This window comes from Euprymna scolopes, chromosome 35 (genome assembly GCF_053919585.1).
Source record: "Euprymna scolopes isolate OS-2025 chromosome 35, ASM5391958v1, whole genome shotgun sequence".
NCBI classification, from domain to species: Eukaryota; Metazoa; Mollusca; class Cephalopoda; order Sepiida; family Sepiolidae; genus Euprymna; species Euprymna scolopes.
The window spans coordinates 60,601,266-60,621,612 of NC_136516.1; the positions used below are offsets into that span (position 1 = coordinate 60,601,266).

General features: G+C 33.2%; 1 protein-coding gene across 4 annotated transcripts in view; it reads right to left on the reverse strand.

Moving 5' to 3' along the window:
• LOC145259874 (chitobiosyldiphosphodolichol beta-mannosyltransferase-like) overlaps positions 1-20,347 on the reverse strand; it is a 432,123-nt gene that overhangs the window by 365,064 nt on the left and 46,712 nt on the right. For all 4 annotated transcript variants that reach the window (XM_080117752.1, XM_080117753.1, XM_080117749.1 and 1 more), the window contains exon 5: positions 2,793-2,941. In XM_080117752.1, coding sequence (XP_079973878.1) covers positions 2,793-2,941 — 149 coding nt within the window. The remainder of the gene's footprint in view (positions 1-2,792; positions 2,942-20,347) is intronic.

Here is a 20,347-nt window from a genome sequence, read left to right on the forward strand (position 1 = left end):
CCGACACCAGCTGTGATAGATGGGCCATGTTATGCACATCTCTGACAACTACCTTCCATAATAAATGCTAAAAAAAAAAGGGAAAGCGGTCCCAAGGGGGACAGAAAAAGAGATATAAGGACAACATAAAGACCCACCTGAGACAGTGTCACTTCCGCCTCACCAGCTGAGAGGATGCTGCCCTTCAGAGGGGCATGTTGAGCAGGATGGTCCATGAAGGCATGGCTCACTCAGAAAAGCTACAGAAAACAGGAAGAAGCAGAGAAAGGAGAGATCTATGACCAACACAGATCCTTCCACCTCTTCTACTACCCAGTCGATCACGCTGCGATAAAGTCTGTGGGTCAAGGATCGGCCTCCACAGCCATCTGAGGACCCAATCGCACTAACAGGAGAACAATCATACTCGTTACGAGTGATTGATGCTGCTGCTGATGATGATTGTTATTAGTAATAGTATGTTAATTTTGATCCTGACCCCTTCCTGGTACACTCAGAATCCCAAGGTTTCTTCATGAGAAATTCAGTGTCATTCTGTCCAATTCCTTTGAAGGTCTTAAGTAGTAGTAGTAGTCATTATCATTATAATAGATAGTAGCACACGTTATATCATTTTGTACCCTATTAATAATACGCTTAGTATATCAAGGGTGTTTCAAGCTAAATTTGGTACATTCTTTTCAGGTAGTTTTGGAGCCTATAATAATAGATAAAATGCTAATCTTGTATATAATAAAAGAGGCGCCATTTTTTCCACTCTGGACGAAACTACCGTAGGTTGACAACAGATGGCACATAAAAAATTATTATGTTCATGCCATTATCCATTACATTATCTAGCTATGGAACAGTTACATGCGCATTATTTCATAATATTAAAACATTACATTTAGTTCGAGGAGTGCCATGTTCATCATTGTCCTAACCTACAGAGGAAGTAGCTCAAATTTCACCCTCACTTTACAGAGTCCTCTTACACCACCATTCTACACTGAGTGCCGTTTTTGGTATGTACATTTTATTTATATAATTCACGCAATTATTCTGCTTAGGAACTCTCAATTTTTATTATTTATTTGTGAAAATATTACACTTCAAAAAATAAATCACTGACAATCCTATTAGATTTATTCAACATCAACGGACACCCGAAATAATAAACAGCTACACGAAACTACTTCTTATAGTATCTTGGAGGAAGGGACAGTTAGAGATAGAGGGATACAGAGAGAGAGAGAGAGAGAGAAATAAGCTGTTTTACAGTATTATTTAGGTCAATCAGGCATTATAACTTAATTCACAACCAATTTTCATTTCCTTCTTGTAGGGGTAGGGGGTTCATCATTTACACTGTGTTTGCTTATTTTCATTTTTGAAAACACTCCATTCAGCAAGGCTATTGTTCCTTTCACCGACCATGCATGCGCGTTTAGCCGTCTTCCTTGAATTGTTTAAAATAGAATAAAACGTCTTATACCAGCGACATCTTTGTGGATGAATGTATAAGAGTGTTTGCTTCATAAGTTACGGGTTGAACATTCGCTCCCAGACATCGGATCATACTCTTTTTTCTTTTGGAATATTTTTACATTTACGCAGGGTTTTCCATTTTCACAGTTTTGTTTTATCCAGTAAACATACTTTTATTTGTTTTTTTCCCTTCATTTTTTTAATCCCTTTTCTTTCATTTTTACATGCGCATATTTTTGTTTTCTACAACATTTTTTTCATGGAAAATTCATACAACTTTGTTTTAAAATTTGTTTATTGTAATAAACATATTTAAACCAAATGGTTTAGTTTGTGATTACATAAATTTAAACTGGTGAATGGTGCGTAAAAGACATGCACGAACAAAATGAAAGAAAACAAACGTTGTCCTTTGAGCATTCTGTTACATTTTATTTTAGTACTTCTGCAGTTTACGACGCGTGCTACCAAACAATTCAATAAAAAAAGATATTGTAAAAACTTGAATTTTACTTTAAAATACTATTAAAAAATTAGCGCAGGTCGTAAAGGGCTAAAAAAAAAAAAAACAAATGAAAGAATGAGTGTAGTCCACTTTCCTGGTGTCTTACCACTTTTTTTTTAATCAAAATGAAAAGAAAAACCTTCATTTGTTTTCAGGGTGTTTTGTTTTGTTTGTTTTGTGGTTTATTTTTATTTTGTTTTTTCTCCTTTCATTATGGTGATAAGTGACATAATTGCAACCAACTATTGCCGTAATTAATGAAATAACATAATAAATAAATACACGGAAGAAGCTTTGTTTTATTTCTTTAGGATAGGATTCTATGTTTTTGTTCTTAAATAAATTTCTACTTCTTAATAAAACTTTGAGGTGAACTATTTTTAGTTGCAGAGGCTGGTAAATAAGCAGTCAACATTACCACAGTTTTAACGGCTTAATCGGTGTTTTTTTTTCTATACCTGTGGGAAGCAACAACAACAACAACAATCACACTATACTTTTTTTCGAGATCAGAGACATACCTACACCGGGCAACGCTGGTTAGCAGGTACTGCTAGTTTATAATAAAGATTTTGTTGTGGTATTACTTTCTACCTTGCACATTATTCACATATTAGCAATTGACAATTTTCTAAAAAGTAAAAAATAATAAAACCAGGTTTTCTTTTTCTAAAATACCAGAGTTTATTTGTTCAGACATAAAGCAAAACCCCTTTTTTCCTCCTTCAATTTCACATCTATAGTTACACTATTTAAACAATTCGGTGACAAATTTAGTTTTATAGATATGTAAATAGATCGATTTTAAGTATCTCACCATTTAGAAAATTTGACTAGCGGATGTTGGGGTCCATGTGTAAGTCCAAGGATAGTATAGCCATAATTATGCCAATCAATGACAACACTTGACCATCGAAAACAAGAGACGGCCCACACCATCGCTAAAGTTGGAATGGAAGGAGGATTCTGGAAGAAGAAAAGTATGTAAGAATGAAATTCAAAAGTGAAGTAAAATAAAAAGGACGATTATTTGAAGTTTATGATTATTTACAATAATTATTGTAATTAGCATTTACATCAAAATCATATTCAGTTTAATGTCTATTTTATATGCTGTATGTGTTGGACAGCTTTTAGAAATAGACTAACAAACTCATCTCTGGTTAGGTTTCTTTGGAAGTTATTTGTCTTAATTGAGGCAAAAATCTTATATGCCAGTTACCCTTCCGGACACCAACACAGTAGTATTATTTTCTTATGACATGCCTGGCATACCAAGAACTCTTAATTTGATATGTGGTGTAATTTGTATTATTTGGGCTACTATTTTCATGTATATTGTTATATTTATGTTTTGACCAATGTAACCTCTAATCATAGTCAGGTGAATCTTATTGGATTCGACCACATATACAAAAGTTTTGAATTGAACCCTTTATTTAATCTATGGGAGATGATCTTTAACAACCTTTTTTTCACAGAAGAGAGCTGGCTAGTCTTTTGCTATTATTTTCAGGGTAGCTCCAATCTCTGCCCCCCCCCCCCTTGGAACTTTTTGGTGTACCAGAATCAGAAAAGTTTGAGCCTAATTTGCAATTCAAAAAATGATTTGTTTAATTTTTTTTTTATAGGAGTATCACCACTTATCAAGGCCCAAAGTAACCAGCCACTCTTTTCCCCATTGTACCACATGCTCAAGACAAGAGGAGAGAGAATCAGAGAGAACTTGGTTGTTTACGGTCTTAGATGTGCTACCATAGATGGTAGTGTGATCAGTATAAATGTCTACGAATGATGTAAGGATCTGATTTGGAAGATCATTAATGTAAATCAAGAAGAGAGTTGGGCCCAGGATGGATTCCTAAGGGACTCCAGCATTAATACTGTGAGCTTCTGATTTCTGCCCATCAACTACTATTCTTATGAACCTATCAGAAAGAAATGATTTAATAATTGAGAAGACATTTCCAGCTATACCATAGCTGGAGATCTTGTGAAGTAAACCTTTATGCTATACCCTATCAAAGGCCTTTGATATGTCAAGAGCAATTGCCCTAGAAAGGTTGCCTCCATTGAACGATTCGCTAATCCTATGAGATATAACTGTAAGCAAATTTGCTGTAGATCTAGCAGAACGGAAACCATATTGTGTGTCACTAAGGTTATTTTTGCTGAGATGGTTGATTACTTCTCTATTAACACAAATTCCAGCATCTTACTCATGATGCACAGGAGACTTATTGACCTGTACTGAGAGGGTTTGGTTTGGTTGTTTTTGTTTTATGGAATATCAACCCCTTTCAGATTATTTAATGCCGAATCCAAAGATTTTGAAGAAAAAATTTTTAATAGAATATATTTGTTGTTTTCAAGTTGGTTTCTATTTAACCCATAGTTAGGATTCTAACAGGTACTACCACTCCAGGTAAGAGTGGACCTGGGAGCAATGACAATTAAAGGGTGGCTCCACACTCCCCAAAGCCCGCAAGCTGGGGCTTCACCACTGGACATAGACCATTGTACTGAGAGAGAGATGAGCAATCACCTGAATTCTTAAATACAGGGCATACTGATGAGATTTTCCAGGGTGATGGGAAGCAATTCTCCTTAAGACAATGTTTAAACAGTTTTGTAAGGATGGGTGCTAGTTCTGGTTGAAGTTTTTTGAGTACTATAATTGGAATATCGTCAGGGCCGGTTGCTTTACTGGAATCAAGGTTTTTGATTAGCTTGGCAACATCACAAACATATATATTTTTTTTTTATTACATTTTCACTCCAAAGAAGGCACATTGTCACTTTGGTGTAGGGTGCTACTATCAGGGGCAACCACTACTGGGGTATTATGTTGGGATTTGGGCAGCAAGATGTCGGTTTACATCACACTTGAACTTCTGCATGTCAGTACAGTTGGGGAAGCAGGGACCTGGAATGGAATTCCAGAGTCTAGCGGTTCTGGGGAAGAAACTACTGGAGTAGAAAGATCTTTTACATCTAGGAATTTCTACTGTGTGGGGGTGGGATTTAGCTGCCTGTCGGGTTTGTTGAGGGTGTCTACGTTGTAGGGGCACAAGTGTCTGCAGTTCGCCAGAGCATTCACCATTAAAATACTTGTAGAACAGGCAGAGGGATGCAACGTTTCGTCAATGGGACAGAGGCTGAAGCTTAGATGCCAGTTCAGGGCCTATCAGATTGAACCTTGTCTAGGAGCGAGAGTAGCAGATGCACCAGCCCAAATGTGACAGAAATACTCCATAAATGGGTGAATGGTGGCTTATAGAGGTACAGGATACTTTCGTATCTATATCACATAGTGTGTTTTCTGATACACGGGAGAAATATTGGGGGTTGGCAGCCTTGGTCGATTAGCTGCAAAGTTCTTGGCAAAGAGTTTGGCTTTGTCTGATGCTGACGAGATTACCTCAGGTCTATTGATGACAGTTGGGATAAAGCACACGCTTCTGTTCAGGATTCTGTTTGCTATTTGCTAAAACTGGTGGGAACCAAGCCGCTGTTCAGCTACTTTGGTCTTGACAGACTTGCGCGCTTTATTACTTTCTAACAATTGTTGCTGGCAGTCCTGAAAGCGGCTTTACTCTCAATATATCTATTACATTGGAAGCAATGGAAAAAGTGATTTCTGTGTGCAATGGCAGCAGCACATTCTGGAGAGAAGCATGGCTGGCTGTTAGGTTTTTGCTGGGACTTTTTCAAGGGTATTAAATGGTCTATACCTACAATTAACCATTCCGTCAGGTCTGATACTATAGAGGACACATCCTTTTTTAATTGTTTTAATGATAATTCTTTATCATTTTAAAATTATCAGTAAAATTTAAATTATAATAAAATCATAACATCAAAATAACATGTAAATTTATTTTACTTGCATAAAAAAAAAAAAAATCTCAAACTTGAGACATTTTCAAAGGCTTGGTGTTAATGTTCAATTAAATAATCAATAAATTTGTGAATGTAAAGATTTTCATGTCTTTGTGTAAAAACATACTTTGATATTAGTTATTCTTTGATTTTGAATTTCCATGTCTGTATACTGATTGAAAACAAAATTTCCAAACATATAAAAGGTGGGTTTGGAAGGAGATATAAGGCAAAATCAAAGACTAATAATAAAAATGATTATTGGTTAAAAATTATTGAAACCATTTGGCAATTTAGTTGTTACATTTCTCTTTCACTGATGAGACACGTAAAGACAGTGAAAATTTTTCTGACATTAAAATATAAGTGTATTTTTAAAACTATTTTAATAATATTTAAAATGTGTTTTATGAAAATAAATAATTACTAACATGTCTTTATTGATTTTTAAAAAAATCAATAAGCTTATATTTTAATGTATCTTCATAGAAATTAAATAGATTCTTTTACTATATAACTTAATAGCATTACAAGTTGATTTTCTCTTTTTTGTATCAATTTGCATAAAAAGAGCTATGTAAAAGATGCTTAAAACCGTTTGAATTATGCAAATACCATCAGTAGTTCAAAAGTTATGAGAATTTTAAGTGCTAAAATTTATGCGTTTCTGTGGACATTTTCTTTAGAAAAAGTGGGCTAAATTACGGACCTCAACATTTCAAGAAATTTGGTAATTTCGCCACCATTTATTTATTTTTCAAGCTATTTTCATGAAACTTGGCATTCTTATGTAAAATTGTGTGCCCTTTCTGATTATGCAGTCAAATCTGATGTATCTCTTTACCATAAGCCATAAATTATAAATTCAGATGTACAAATTTCAATTTTTTTTAAACTGGCGCTTGATATCATACAGTGGGTGTTTATTTATGAACATAACTAAGTATTATAGTGGTATTTAAATATAGCTTTATTAAGAATAGGCATTTTCCTGCCTCCTCACCAAAGGAGAGCTTAATCTTAGGTGTAGCCATTGAATACATAAAGAACATTCATGGCCGGTATTTACTACTCCCCTCAAGGAAAAAAAAAAAAAATTGAAAAAAAAATGAATTAATCTCAGAAATAAATCCAAAAAATTTTTTCATATAGATTTTGGATTTCTGTAAAAGATGGAAATTCCCATAGTCGACCAGAACTTATGCATTTTGGGGCCAGTCCAATTTTCAATTTTGTAAATCCTGTCTATCTGGCCAAAATTTTGTAAATCCTCTCTATCTGGCCCTATTTTCTAAGATGCAACCATAAATTGTACTCTACATGAATCCTCAATGTAACTTTCACAGTACCAGAATATTAGGAATCCTGATAAGCAACAATTATATATTAACCAGTCGATGGTAATTTTTGTCATTTCTATTTTTGTTTTACTGAAAATTCAATTATGTAAACAAAAAAATAAAGCAGTAATTTTTTACCTTGTTTCCACCTTAACATTTAAAATGATTACTTTTATAGGTTTTAGGGTATGCTGAAAACGAATATCGCATTTAAATTTTCTGCAAATAAGTAGTTTTCCGGATATTAAGCAATGTCATTTCTTATGTTATCACTGGTGGCCATCTTGGTACGCGCAAACGCAACCCCGAGAAACTATGCACAAACACGCATATCAATATGTCCACCAGCAATAACATAAGAAATGATATTGCTTAATATCCGGAAAACTACTTATTTGCAGAAAATTTAAATGCGATATTTGTTTTCAGCATACCCGAAAACCTTATAAAGGTAGTCATTTTAAAGAAAAATGTTAAGGTGGAAACAAGGTAAAAATTTACAAAATGCATCACAATGAAATTCTTTATCGAACCACCTAATTATTATTATTATTATTTAGATATCCTCAATTAAAAATAAAAAACGAGTTTGTTTTACAGATTTGAAAAAATGGTCTTGAAAATGAGTTAAAAATAAATTCAAGTTTCACAATATCTTTTTTATGTAATTGTTAGGTGAAAGTACAGAATAGTTAACAAAACTGTGACCATCGTCATAGATGGCCTGTCAGCTGAAAAATGACGTCATCGCCATAGGTCCTAGCAAGCAAGATAAGTGGAACACAGACTGTTGATAATGAGCAGACATTTTTTACAGAAAGCGTTAGAAAACTTCAAAATTGGATTAAAAAAGATAAACATGATACTTTGTACTGAAACTCATCCAATATTAATAATAAAAATATTGATAATAAAAAACGAATTGAAACGGAGAAAAGTTGTTAAAAAGTTTAAAAAGAAAAGGAATACGATTTGATTTGTATGAAACTGAAGTTTATTCAATAGAAATAAATAAAAATGAACAATAAATATTTTTTAAATCAAAAAAACAATATTTCAAAAATCAAAACCGAAAAACAAACGATAAATTACTTTAACTGAAATACGAACAATAAATTAGTTTAACTGAAATACGAACAATAAATTACTTTAACTGAAATACGAACAATAAATTACTTTAACTGAAATACGAACAATAAATTACTTTAACTGAAATACGAACAATAAATTAGTTTAACTGAAAAACGGACAATTAGTTTAACTGAATAACAAACAATAAGTTAAAAATTAAATTCAAACAAATGTTTGGTTAAACAAAGTTACTAAGTCAGAAATATTTCAAGCATTGAATATTAAAACTTTTCAAAAATCTGTTGTAGAATTTAATTAAAAGTTTGAATTTTTCTTTTTCTGATATTTTTTTTTTACTAATATTGTCATTCTCTTTCCGACAAAAATTGTTTATAAGGGAATTCGATGAACTCCAGATCAGCATTTTTTCAATTTGCTGAATAGTGTGACCCTCATCACAAGAGTCAACATGAAATAATCGATTTTGATCAGCCAAAATATTTAAAGTTATGTACATGGCTAATTTTCTCTGATGAATCGAATGTAAAAAAGAATCGCATTTTGTAAGTTTGTTTATAACTATATAATTATATAAGACAAAATTATTAGTTATACCATTTGGGTATAGCAGAGAACCTCTCTTTATTCTCTGAAAGTAGCTGTTTAATTCAGCTATTTCTTCAACAGCCTCTCTCCCGGATATTACATTTTTGCCGCTATTGCAGTTCAGTTTTTTGAAAACTGCATGACAGCAATAACCTGCTAAGTATAATATAACAGGAAGTACTTCCTTGCATTGATTAACATCATCTTCTGTTACATTTATGTTAAATTTATAAACATGTAACTCTTGCTCCCTTGTCATTTCATCCCAGTTAGTTTCTTTTAAATTTTTCAAGCTCAATTTTAAAACTGACAACATTCTGAGTTTTTTTTCACATTCATACACCTGACGTATCGATATATTATACTGATCTCCACTAAGTTGTCGATACTGGCCAAACCTTGCCTCAAGGTTATCCGTCTGAAACTTTCCTGGTAATATATACACCATGTTCAGTACATTTATACAATACTTAGTCAATTCTAAAATTGCGTAAGTAGTATGGTGCAAAGCAGTATATGTTTCCTTTGTTAACTTACCAGTTCTTCCAGGAATGCTATTCCAAGTTTCTAACCAGTCACAGAACACATTTAGGAAACTATAATTATCACTATTTAATGTAAGTGGATTAGCATATTTATTACGAAGTCGACAACCTTTATATGGTGTTTTCATATTCAGTATTGTCCACCAAATATAAAATATTTGAATGTATTCTGCGATTTCTGCATAATTTGGCAAGCATTCCTGTTTTCCTAAGGTTAGCAAACCTTGAATAGTATATTCGTTGAAAATTTGCAAAACCAAATTAACATTTTGCCTTTCAAAAGTAGTCGGAGAAAGAGCTTTTGAAGTCAACTTATAGCAATATTTCACAAGTGATTGAGATTCTAGGGCATAAAGTTTATTTAAACTAGAAAATGGAGCACTTTGGATGTTATCTAATTCATGATTTCCATTATAACAAAACTTTGGAAACATCATGCATTTATGTTCATCTTTTTGGCCAAGCCAATTGTTTCTAATGCTGTTTAATATATGCACTAAGTCGAATAAGAAGAAAAGATGGCTAGACGTTCTAACTGAATGGGGATATACAATTGAAAGCTTTGATGGGCTACAAAAGAAAGACATAGCTTTTTTATTTATTGCATTATTATCTGTTATAACAGATAATACCTTTACACGTTTAATTATGTCAAATAAGTTCTCAGCTAGAAGACATTTAGTTAGCACAACATCCTTATATTGTGAGAATACACTGCTAAGCATAAAAGCAAATGCACTTGTGGCAGGTTCATTGCTATTGTTAACTAAGCCAACAATATTACCACTTTTATAATCAAGATAAGGTTTGAGATGTATTTCATCTACAAGTAAAGATACTGTGATGTCATTCTTTTTTTTTTTTTTTTACAGTGATCACCACTTATCAAGGCCCTGAAGCCACTCATGGATAAGGGTTATTGCAAGTACATTACGTTAGTGTGGAGATTTGATAAAGTGTTTACTTAAGGGGACGGTTCATTAGGAATTTGTTAACGTTGGACTTGAACACATCCAAGTTGTAGTCAGGTGGGAAGCAGGCAGACGGAACAGAGTTCCACAGGCGTGCAGTTCTAAGAAAGAAGCTTTGTTCATGGAATCCGTGTTTTGATTTAGCCACAGATATAGAGTGGGGGAAATTTTTCACAGTGGATTCAGCTAGACGGGTGTTTTTCGTGAAAGATTGGCGAGGGGGTACTAGAGATTGGAGTTCAGATGAGCATCTGCCATGGAAATAACGATAAAACAAGGATAGGCTCACAACGTCTCTTCTGTGGGAGAGAGGTTGCAGGGTAGAGAAAAGGGCATCCCCACTAAGCCACGAAGTCTATTTTGTACTCTGTCAAGGCAGGATAGGCTGTTTTTAGCAGCTCCTGCCCAGATATGGAAACAGTATTCCATCCTTGGGACGTACTTGGACATACTTGACTCTGTATTAGTAACTTGAACTTACTTTTAATATACATGAGAAAATTGTTATGTTGTTCAATGACAGGATTCATAGAAGTTGATAAGGTTAATCTTCGAATGGTTTAATAGCATGGTAAAATTACATTTTTAGTGTCTCTTAACAATCTGTACCCTCTAGGGGAGCAGTTATAGAATAAGAAAGAAAATACCATCATTTCACTCGAATAATCAACCTTATTGATTGTCATTATGTTAATTTGTTCATATATGAACTTAATGGCATTAAAATATTTAAATGATTCATCTTGCACTAATAGCAACAATGATGAGATTAATTTTGATAAAGAACTAATATTAGATGTTTTTATTTCCTGTTCTTCGATGTCCATTTTTTTCATGTTTTCCATCAAAATCTGCAGAGTATTTTTCTCTGTTACATGTTTAGGAATTCTATACTTCTCTATAGCACTCATTTCCACATCACTACAGAATACTCTAACGGCCAAGTCCGGTTCAATCACCATAGACATTTTTATTTTGGGGCATAGGCATCTCTATATGGCATATAATGATGGTATTGTTTTGCCTAATAGAAGTCCAATAATTTTTATCTATAACGTTAATTGTTTTCTAAATCATCAATATTATGGAAAGTTTTATGTTTCTGTAACTCTAACTTGTCAGCAACACTTTCACATAATGCACGCTTAAAAGCATTTTCTTTGCGTTAGGAGACTCTCTAAAAGTGGTTGATGACGATAAATAGGAGGGACAGTTTGGTAATATTCGAGGAATAGCACCATCCTTAAGATAGGGATTTTTTAATTTAACACTTTCCAGTCCTTTCATCAAATGCTGATGCCTCTCGCTGTATGTCTTCAGGTCGAAAATGAAGTTCACATACCTAAAGAAATAATTTAAAAGAAAATCGTACCATGTTTGACTTAATACAAAAAAAAAAAGAAAAGAAAATTACATGACAAAAAAACGATAAAATAAAAAAATAAGGTAAATGTGCAGAATTAGTCCACCCTCGAAAAATCCTTTTAAATCACCACTTTTATAGGTTTTCGGGGGTGCTGAAAATGAAAATAATGTTTAAAATTATGGAAAACTAGTAGTTTCAAAGATATAAAGAGATGTTAGTTAAAAAAAAGGGGGGGGGGGATAATTTAACCTAAAACAATCACCCACTTTATGGCCATTTTTTTTTTTTTTTACATGGGCAACGAGCATTCTTTTTAAAATTATATTTTCGCCTCAAACAAGGCAAAGTGCCTCTTTGATGTAGGAATGAACACAACTAAACGTAAAATGAGCACCTACAGTTGACCCCCTTTCCCCGACAAAAATTCTGTTTACACTTTTTGAAAGGGGTGCTAATTTTACGTTAAACTGTGTTCATTGTACATCGACTCCCAACCCCCAACATAAAGGTGGCCATACTCATTTTTCTTCACTTTTATTTGTTAAAAAGAAAGCGCCCTAAAAAAAAAAAAAAACGATGGCCATAAAGTGGGTGCTCATTTTACGTTGAATTTTTATAGAAAAGTGATCCCCATTGTTTAAAACTAACATTTCTTCATATCTTGGAAACTACTTGTTTGCCGTAATTTTAAACATTATTTTCGTTTACAGCACCACTAGCAGTATCAGAATTTTGGGGGAATTTTTGACACAAAACTGCGAATAACATATACAAAACTCGTAATTTCTCCGTTTAAAGTGGGTTGTTTATTTTCTTTATGGAATATACTTCCAAAATAAACTATTAAAATTGTTTAAAAAATAATAGAAATATTATTTTTTTATTGCCAGCATTTTGTAAACACTTTTCTTTTAAATAAAAAAATAATATTTCTATTATTTTTTTAAACAATTTTAATAGTTTATTTTGGAAGTACATTCTCCAAAATTATGACATCTACAGGGGCCACGACATTTACCACAAATAATTATTAATAAGCTTTTGGGATAACAAAAACGGTCATAAACTTTAAAAAAAAAAGTTTAATCTATTTCACATCGATAATAATATTGCACAGTAAAATAGTTGAACTAAAAAGATAAATGATTTTTCTTATTTAGAATTATTTAAACAAGGAATTCCATTTTTACGATATCGCTTTTATTAAATTGTTAGGCGAAAGTACATAATATTTTCACCATACTCCCCATTTTAAATAAGTTTCTAAATAATAATTTATTATTTCAGCACATAACTTAAATTACATGTAAAATTCATTTTTTATATACATACTTTCATTTTTATTTTAAAATATGTTCCAAAAAAACAAAAAAAAAAGTGCGTTTTTTTTTTTTTTAAATATCTCAAACATTTTACCACTTACTCTGCTATATTTAGATGGAGTAAAATCCTTTCTTAATCCACTGGTAAATTATTTCCTTTTTTTTGGGAAATGAAAACACGGTAACTTTTGGTCCATTTTCGTAGTTACCTCAGCATTTTGGAACTATCCATCTTGACGGCATGTTTAGATTTATTTAACCCTCCAAAACTTTAAACCAACTTCCAGTTTAGTCATGAGACATGTGACCAAATTTCGACAGACCGATGTTCATGACGTCACCAGACTAAATTATAGTCGTCGCTCGCCCATCATATTATGGTATCCACGACAAAACACCATTCCTTCTCCACGTTAAGAATGGGTTTCTAAATAATAACGTTATTATTTCAAAATGGTAGCGTAAGTGCACAAATGCCTTTTATTTGTTACTAGTGGGGGTAACTGCCGTTGCCCGGGGGTTTAGAGGTGTGTGTATTGGGGGGGGGAAATCAAAACAAAAGAATAAGCGAAGTAATAACCCTGTTTAAGTATTATATAAAAAAAATGTTAAAACTTCTTTAAAATATCGGAAAAAAAACAACATGATGCAAACGAATGATGTTAAAATTTCTTAAAATCTGGAAAAAAACAAAAAAAAAAACAAAAAAAAGAAAGAAAATGCAAACGTCATAGAAAACCCCCTCAAAAAACGAATGTGATGCAAAATGAACGATGTTAAAACTTCTTAAAACAAAATCTGAAAAATAAAAACAAAAAAAACAGCAAACATGGCATAGACAACCCTGTTTCAATATAGTATTGTTTGGAAATCAAATTTGAAAAACTTGAAAATAATTTTTTTAAATTGACAAACTCAGAATAAAAAAATGACTAGTCTAGTAAGACGAAAGCAGAAAAACAGTTTTCTATTTTAAGAGAATACTTTAGTCAGCTCCGCGCATTATGTTAGCATTAGTGCTTAGCGAGCCGTTTTTCTGTTAATTTCTATAAAAGATAACATTTCAAAGAAATTTCCGCACAATTAATAATTATCAAATATTTACATATTATACATAAAAATAATTCTGAAACTATTATCTATATGAAAATGATGAAAATACAACATATGTTTGTAATGCTAATACATGCTGTTAGGGAAGGTTACAATTATTCCATACATGTGTAATACCCGTCCTAGTGTAGGTAAAATATTCATTTGCTTAAAATAGCAAATTTTGAAATAGACATTAAAAATTCCTCTCTCCTAAGAATAACAAATATGTTCAAACTCAATTTCAATTTTCTCATTGTTTATTCGGTCCTGAGCAACGCCAGGTATCCCTGCTAGTCTTTTTGTGTGTTTGTTTATTTGTGTGTATGTCTGCCAAAAACTTTTGATAGATGCGATGAACAATGACAAAGATGGCATCGTTATAAAGATCAGAATCTCGGAAAAAAATATTGAAAAATTGGCCGGTTTTCTGCAAGTGGGGACATAAAATTTCACCAAATTCTATCGTTATCTCTATGTAATTTGAAACATTTGCAATGTAATTATGTACATTTGAAAAAAATACTGACTAATGTTGCCGGAAATGATATCAGCCCTGTTTAATGGCAATATTTTTATAAAAGACTGGTTGGGGGTAAGTTGACAGTATAGATTGGTACCAACCTGATTATTTGATTTAAAATAGTGAAATAAGATATGAAAATTGATAAGGAAAAAATAAAATTATGACCGAAAATATTTACTGATACAAAGATTGAAATACCAGTTGCTATATTTTAAAATGAAAACAATGCATTTCAGTATGAAACTCTAAACTGCAGTCATTATCCCAAACATTATATGCTCTTCTTAGTTAAAGTACGGGGAGAAAGGGGGATAATACAAGTTAATAAAAAGAAATTTTAAACATTTTAAAGAAATTTCTGCACAATTAATAATTATCAAATATTTACATATTATACATGAAAATAATTCTGAAACTATTATCTATATGAAAATGGATGATATATGCTGATTTATCTTATCAATTTTACCTATTCTTCGTCAACTTTGCTCAGTCATAACTTTGCTTCCTGTGGTCGTAAAAATAAAAATCAAACATCAGTAGAGATGGACTTCTTTGTTTATTTAGCCTGTAAAATTTCAGCTATATCCAATCAAATTTAATCCCACACATATGTATCCAAACGTAACGTATAAAATATGAACATTGAAAAAACTGTTTCCCATTTGGCTGTCGTCATTTGTTACCGTTTTTTTTCATTTTTAACTTGGAACATAAAAATATTGCACGCATAAAAGCAAAATTAACATCATTGGAATGCTAATTCTATTCTCTTTCCATCAATGTAATTCTTTTAAAGATTGACGCACAAAAAGATATGACTTGTTGAAGTACATTAGGTATGTAATATTGCCGAAATCCACAAAAATGCAGCATATGCTTGTAATGCTACTTATAAGAATTATTATTATTGTAGATTAACATCCTTAGCTAAATAATCCCTTCCAAACATAAATGAGATTCTACTTTTTTTAGGAGATTACATGTGAACACTCTGATAAACTTCAAGGGAAAAATACAATTTCAGAATTTAGGATGAGGATCAATTTCACATATGAATTTAACATAAAACAAAATCTCATTTCTGAGATATTGGAAAACTTTAGGTTGTTTAACAAAAAATGTTCATTTTATTCTGGAAGATAAATTCTGTTACTTTATATTTTTGGAGAAGGTGAGGAGTTTACATTTTTTAATGTTGTCCGGGATTATCATGCTGAATTATCAGAGGTGGTTAGGTTCAAGAGTTGTTCAAGACTGTGTTGTGTCACGTGGACAAAATTGTTTGAGACCGTGCTGTCACATATGATTTTATTTTTTGTTTTCTCTTCCTTCATGAAGTAACAAGCTATTTTGGCCTTTGACCTAAAGCTCATACCAGTATTTGAAAACAGTAAATTCAGACAATCAATCGTGAAGTGGCTGGAGAAAGTTGAACTGATATGTCAGCTGAGTGTGGTGAAGTGCATCAAGTGCATCATTCCGATGCGCTTGTCAGGCGGCGTGTATACTGTGTACCAGCAATTAAGTGAGGAAAAGCATGCAGATTTTGTGTAAAGAAAACGCTGTACAGTCTTTGCTTTGGATCCCTTCACTACATGGAAGCAGTTTGCAGAACGCTGCCTTCAACCAGATTTTTGGCAGAACTACACAGGCTAGTGGTTCTGTTTAGTGGCGTCTCAGATCAGTGCCTGCAATGTGCATTTATTGCTGGATTGCCTGAACATGTAAAAGAACTATTAGGAGTATCCTCCCAGATGGATAACATAGATCTGTCACACATGCTTGTGTGTACGTGTGTCATTTTTAAGAACTGCACAGAAATTCCAGAGCAGGCTGCACTAGTTGTACGATTGACACAAAGCTAAGGAGACGGATACTTCCTGGTGGTGTTATAAGTGTAATCATAGAGCAAGCGATTGTTTACTGGATAGTGAGACAGTCAGATGTGCTAGTGTCAAGCCATGAAGAAATAACGTGCTATCGATGTCAACGACATAGGCACATTATCAATTTTGTCTGGAAAACAAGCAGGGGAAGGGCGAAAATTCAGAGCCAATCTCATCCCCCAAACTGTTGTAAATGGCGCATTGCCAGTTGTACAGTACTAGTGGATATTGGATGCACACAGTCACTAGTCCGTAAGTCATGTTGTAAGGAATGGACAAGGAAAGTGACCCCTGTAGGCACAGCAGATGGAAGCACACTTAGCAGCTGTGGAATAGGAGTGGTGCAAGCTAACATTAGTGCAAAGCTGAGCATTAACATAGAAATCTTAGTTGCGGATGGATACCTACTTGGATTTGATTTGTTGCTTGAACCAGGCGCAATCAAGCGGCTAGGAGAAGGAGCTGTGTCTAGTGCCAGTGAGATAATTTTTCTACGTTTCAGCAAAACAAATTTTGCTGCCATCATCATTATAGAGCCTGATTTCTCTACAGAGTATGAAAAGCACATTAGGAAGTGAACCGAATCGTGGAAATGAGCTGATGATCAACCTCCAATTATGTTGAAAAATAAACTTGCGCCCCAGCACAAATTCGTGAGGAATATGATTGTGAATTGCAGAAGCTTCCCCCCCCCCGGTTTAATCTCCTTCATGGCTGTTGTGCAGGAGAACAAACAGAAAGTTTGGCCCATTATGGATTATCGGGAGCTAAATGAGTATATGGACGTGTATACGGTCAACGTGGATGTTTGCTTACAAAAATTAAGGGAATGGTGACAGCAAGGACTAAATGCTGCAGTGCTAGACCTATGCCGAGCCTATTTGCAAGTACATGTTGACAAATCTCTTTAGCCGTTCTAAACAGTGGAAATCAAGGGACAATAATATTGTCTTATTGTTACGTGTTTAGAATGAAAATTGATTGTGAAATCGCCACATAAAAATGATGCAAAAACAAGGGGAAATGTTTAACAATTTTATTTAATTAATTTAGATAGATGAGCCGCTGGATGCATAATGATCGGAACTGTCTTGTTTTTATCTCCCAAGTGTCATGACTGACTGCCTCATCTCCCCAAGGGGGATAATTCTTTTGACAGTTCAAGGGCAATAATCCTTTCTTTTTTTTCTCATTAAAATCTCTTTAAGTATTTAGCTGTAGCGAGTGCATTTAGGATTAACTTGGAGATGCCTTACTAGAGTGTGACTGCGCTTTGGCCAAGACCTGTAGGGTCTTTCAACCTTCTTATTTACATTTGTTCTCATGGGAAGTGATGGAGATGACAGTTCAAATGTGTCCATTAACAGATTGAATGGAATGGTTGGTGTGCTGTCCTCTAGATTGCCTCGAGTGTATCTGGGACATATTTGATTTTTGTGTCGTATCCAGAATTGGTTCCCAACTTGAACATCATAGAGAAAGTGTCCTTTGTTTTGTAAATGATGCCCGGAACCCAGTTTGCCTGGCAAGATCTGTAGTTTCGTACAAACACTGGCGTGTCAACTGGAATTGATTTTTCATTAGGGCCTGGTTGTTGTCTTTGTTGCTGGGTCTGTCGTACGAAGTTTTCATCCCATGAGTGCCTATGATGGTGACAGACCATTTTTCACTGCTCCATTTGGTATTGTTCGATGCGAAAGGAGGAAAGTCTGTAGGATTTAATCTGTTGTTCCCTCTCCCCTCGCTTTGAGTAGTGCCCGTTTAAATGTATCCACAAAGCGTTTGGCTTGTCCGTTGGATTGAGGGTGATAAGGCGGTGACCGAACATGCGTTATGCAGCACGATTTGCAGAACTGCTTGACTGACTCTGATGTGAATTGTGATCCATTGTCCTATACTATAGTCTCTGGCAAACGTGTTGACTAAATAGCTGCTTGAGTATTGTTATTGTGGATTGAGTCTGTTGCATTGGAAATATTCCTGGCCATTTTGAATGGGCGTCCACCACCACAAGGAAACTAAAGCCGTTGATTGAACCAGCAAAGTTTACATGTATTCTGGACCATAGTTGTTCTGGGTATGTCCAGTGATAATCCCCAATCCGAGGTGGGTTCTTCTGTGCTTCCATACATTGGATAGAATGTTTAACAGTACATTCAATGTCTTTGTATATATTAGGCCAATAAACCACGCTGCAGGCTATTGATTTAATTCGGTTAATGCCTGGATGCCCCGAATGTAATTGTCTAAGGACTGCTTGCCTGAGCTTAGCAGGCACAACCACACAATCTGCGAACATCAGACAATCATCAATGACAGAAAGAGAGCCACTGCAGCGTTTAAACTGTTGGAGTAGTAATACACATGGACAATAAAACACTTTGAATAATCACAGATTTCATAGGGCTTCTGCTAAAATAGTTATATTTTACAAACCAAAGCGCTTTAAGTTTTCAAAATACCATCAAATGAATATTATATATTTTTTTTTTAAGTTTTAAGCAAATAAAGTGATAAAAATGTTATCATAAAACAGCGTTTTCAGTAAGATTTTGTAACAACCCCTCCCCTGATTTATAAATGTCCGTACTGTGTTTGTAGTAAGAATTTTTTTATAAAATTTGGAAACTAGCCAGAAGGAATGTCACTTTTAATACTTTCGGCTGTCCTGAAATACATTTGACCACTCATTTTTTTGTTGTGTTAAAAAAAAAAAAAGATTTCAACATGACAAGTTTGGAAAATTTTGAAAAAAATTTTCTTTGGGCACCCACTTTTAAATAAAAAAAATCTTTTTACTATGTTTATCCATTGAAAGTATAATAATATATTCTTTTGTCTTGTGGTACATAGCAATTTAAAAACATGAGATCGGGGGAAAAATCGTTTTTAGTTTGAATGTAGATTGATGTAGTATTAGTAATAGCATCATCAGCAGCAATGGCATGGTGTAACCAGACGTTTTTTTTTTTGTCGTTGATTTTTATTCCAGATTGATTTTTTTAATTGAAATTCTGGTTATAAAAAAAAATTTCTTACATGTTTAATTAGAGCTATTTTGTTAATCATATAAATATTTAAAAAATTTGGATAGTAGTCAAATTTAAAAAATATTGTGTTTCACTTTAAACAACAGAAGATGTGAAATATTTTTTTTTTTTGCTTCATGTGTACGAGCGGTACCAACCCTTTATATTTTTTTAATTTTCGTTTTATGTTTTCAGCAGATTATTATTGAATGGAAACTAATCTACCCAATTATAATAAAAAAAAAACATATATAAATCGATATTTAAATATTTGTCGGAGGTGCTCAGTTAAGGAACAAAAACATTAGAAAAAGACATTAAATGTAATTAAAAATAAAAATCAAATTCATTCAAAATTTGTGAATAATTTTTCAACTTTGGCAAAAAGTTTTTTTGGTACTTCTACAGTTTATCACCGAAAATAGAGATGCCTTTTTTTGGGCACCTGTCATTAAAATCATAGGGACAAATCAGTATTTTGAACTATGAGTGAAGTAGGAAATAAATAACAAAAAAATTACAAAAGTATTTTATTAAAATTGTATTTTCTGAAAAAGACTTTTCAATAAATGTCTTTACAATTATATTTTGATACATGTTTATACAAGAAATGTTTTGGTTTTCAAATGCGCTCACCCAGTTTAAATAATTATAAGTCATTTTCATTTTCTGGTTTTAATAACAAATATATAAATATATATATATACGTTTCATGAAAAACTTTCCCATTTCT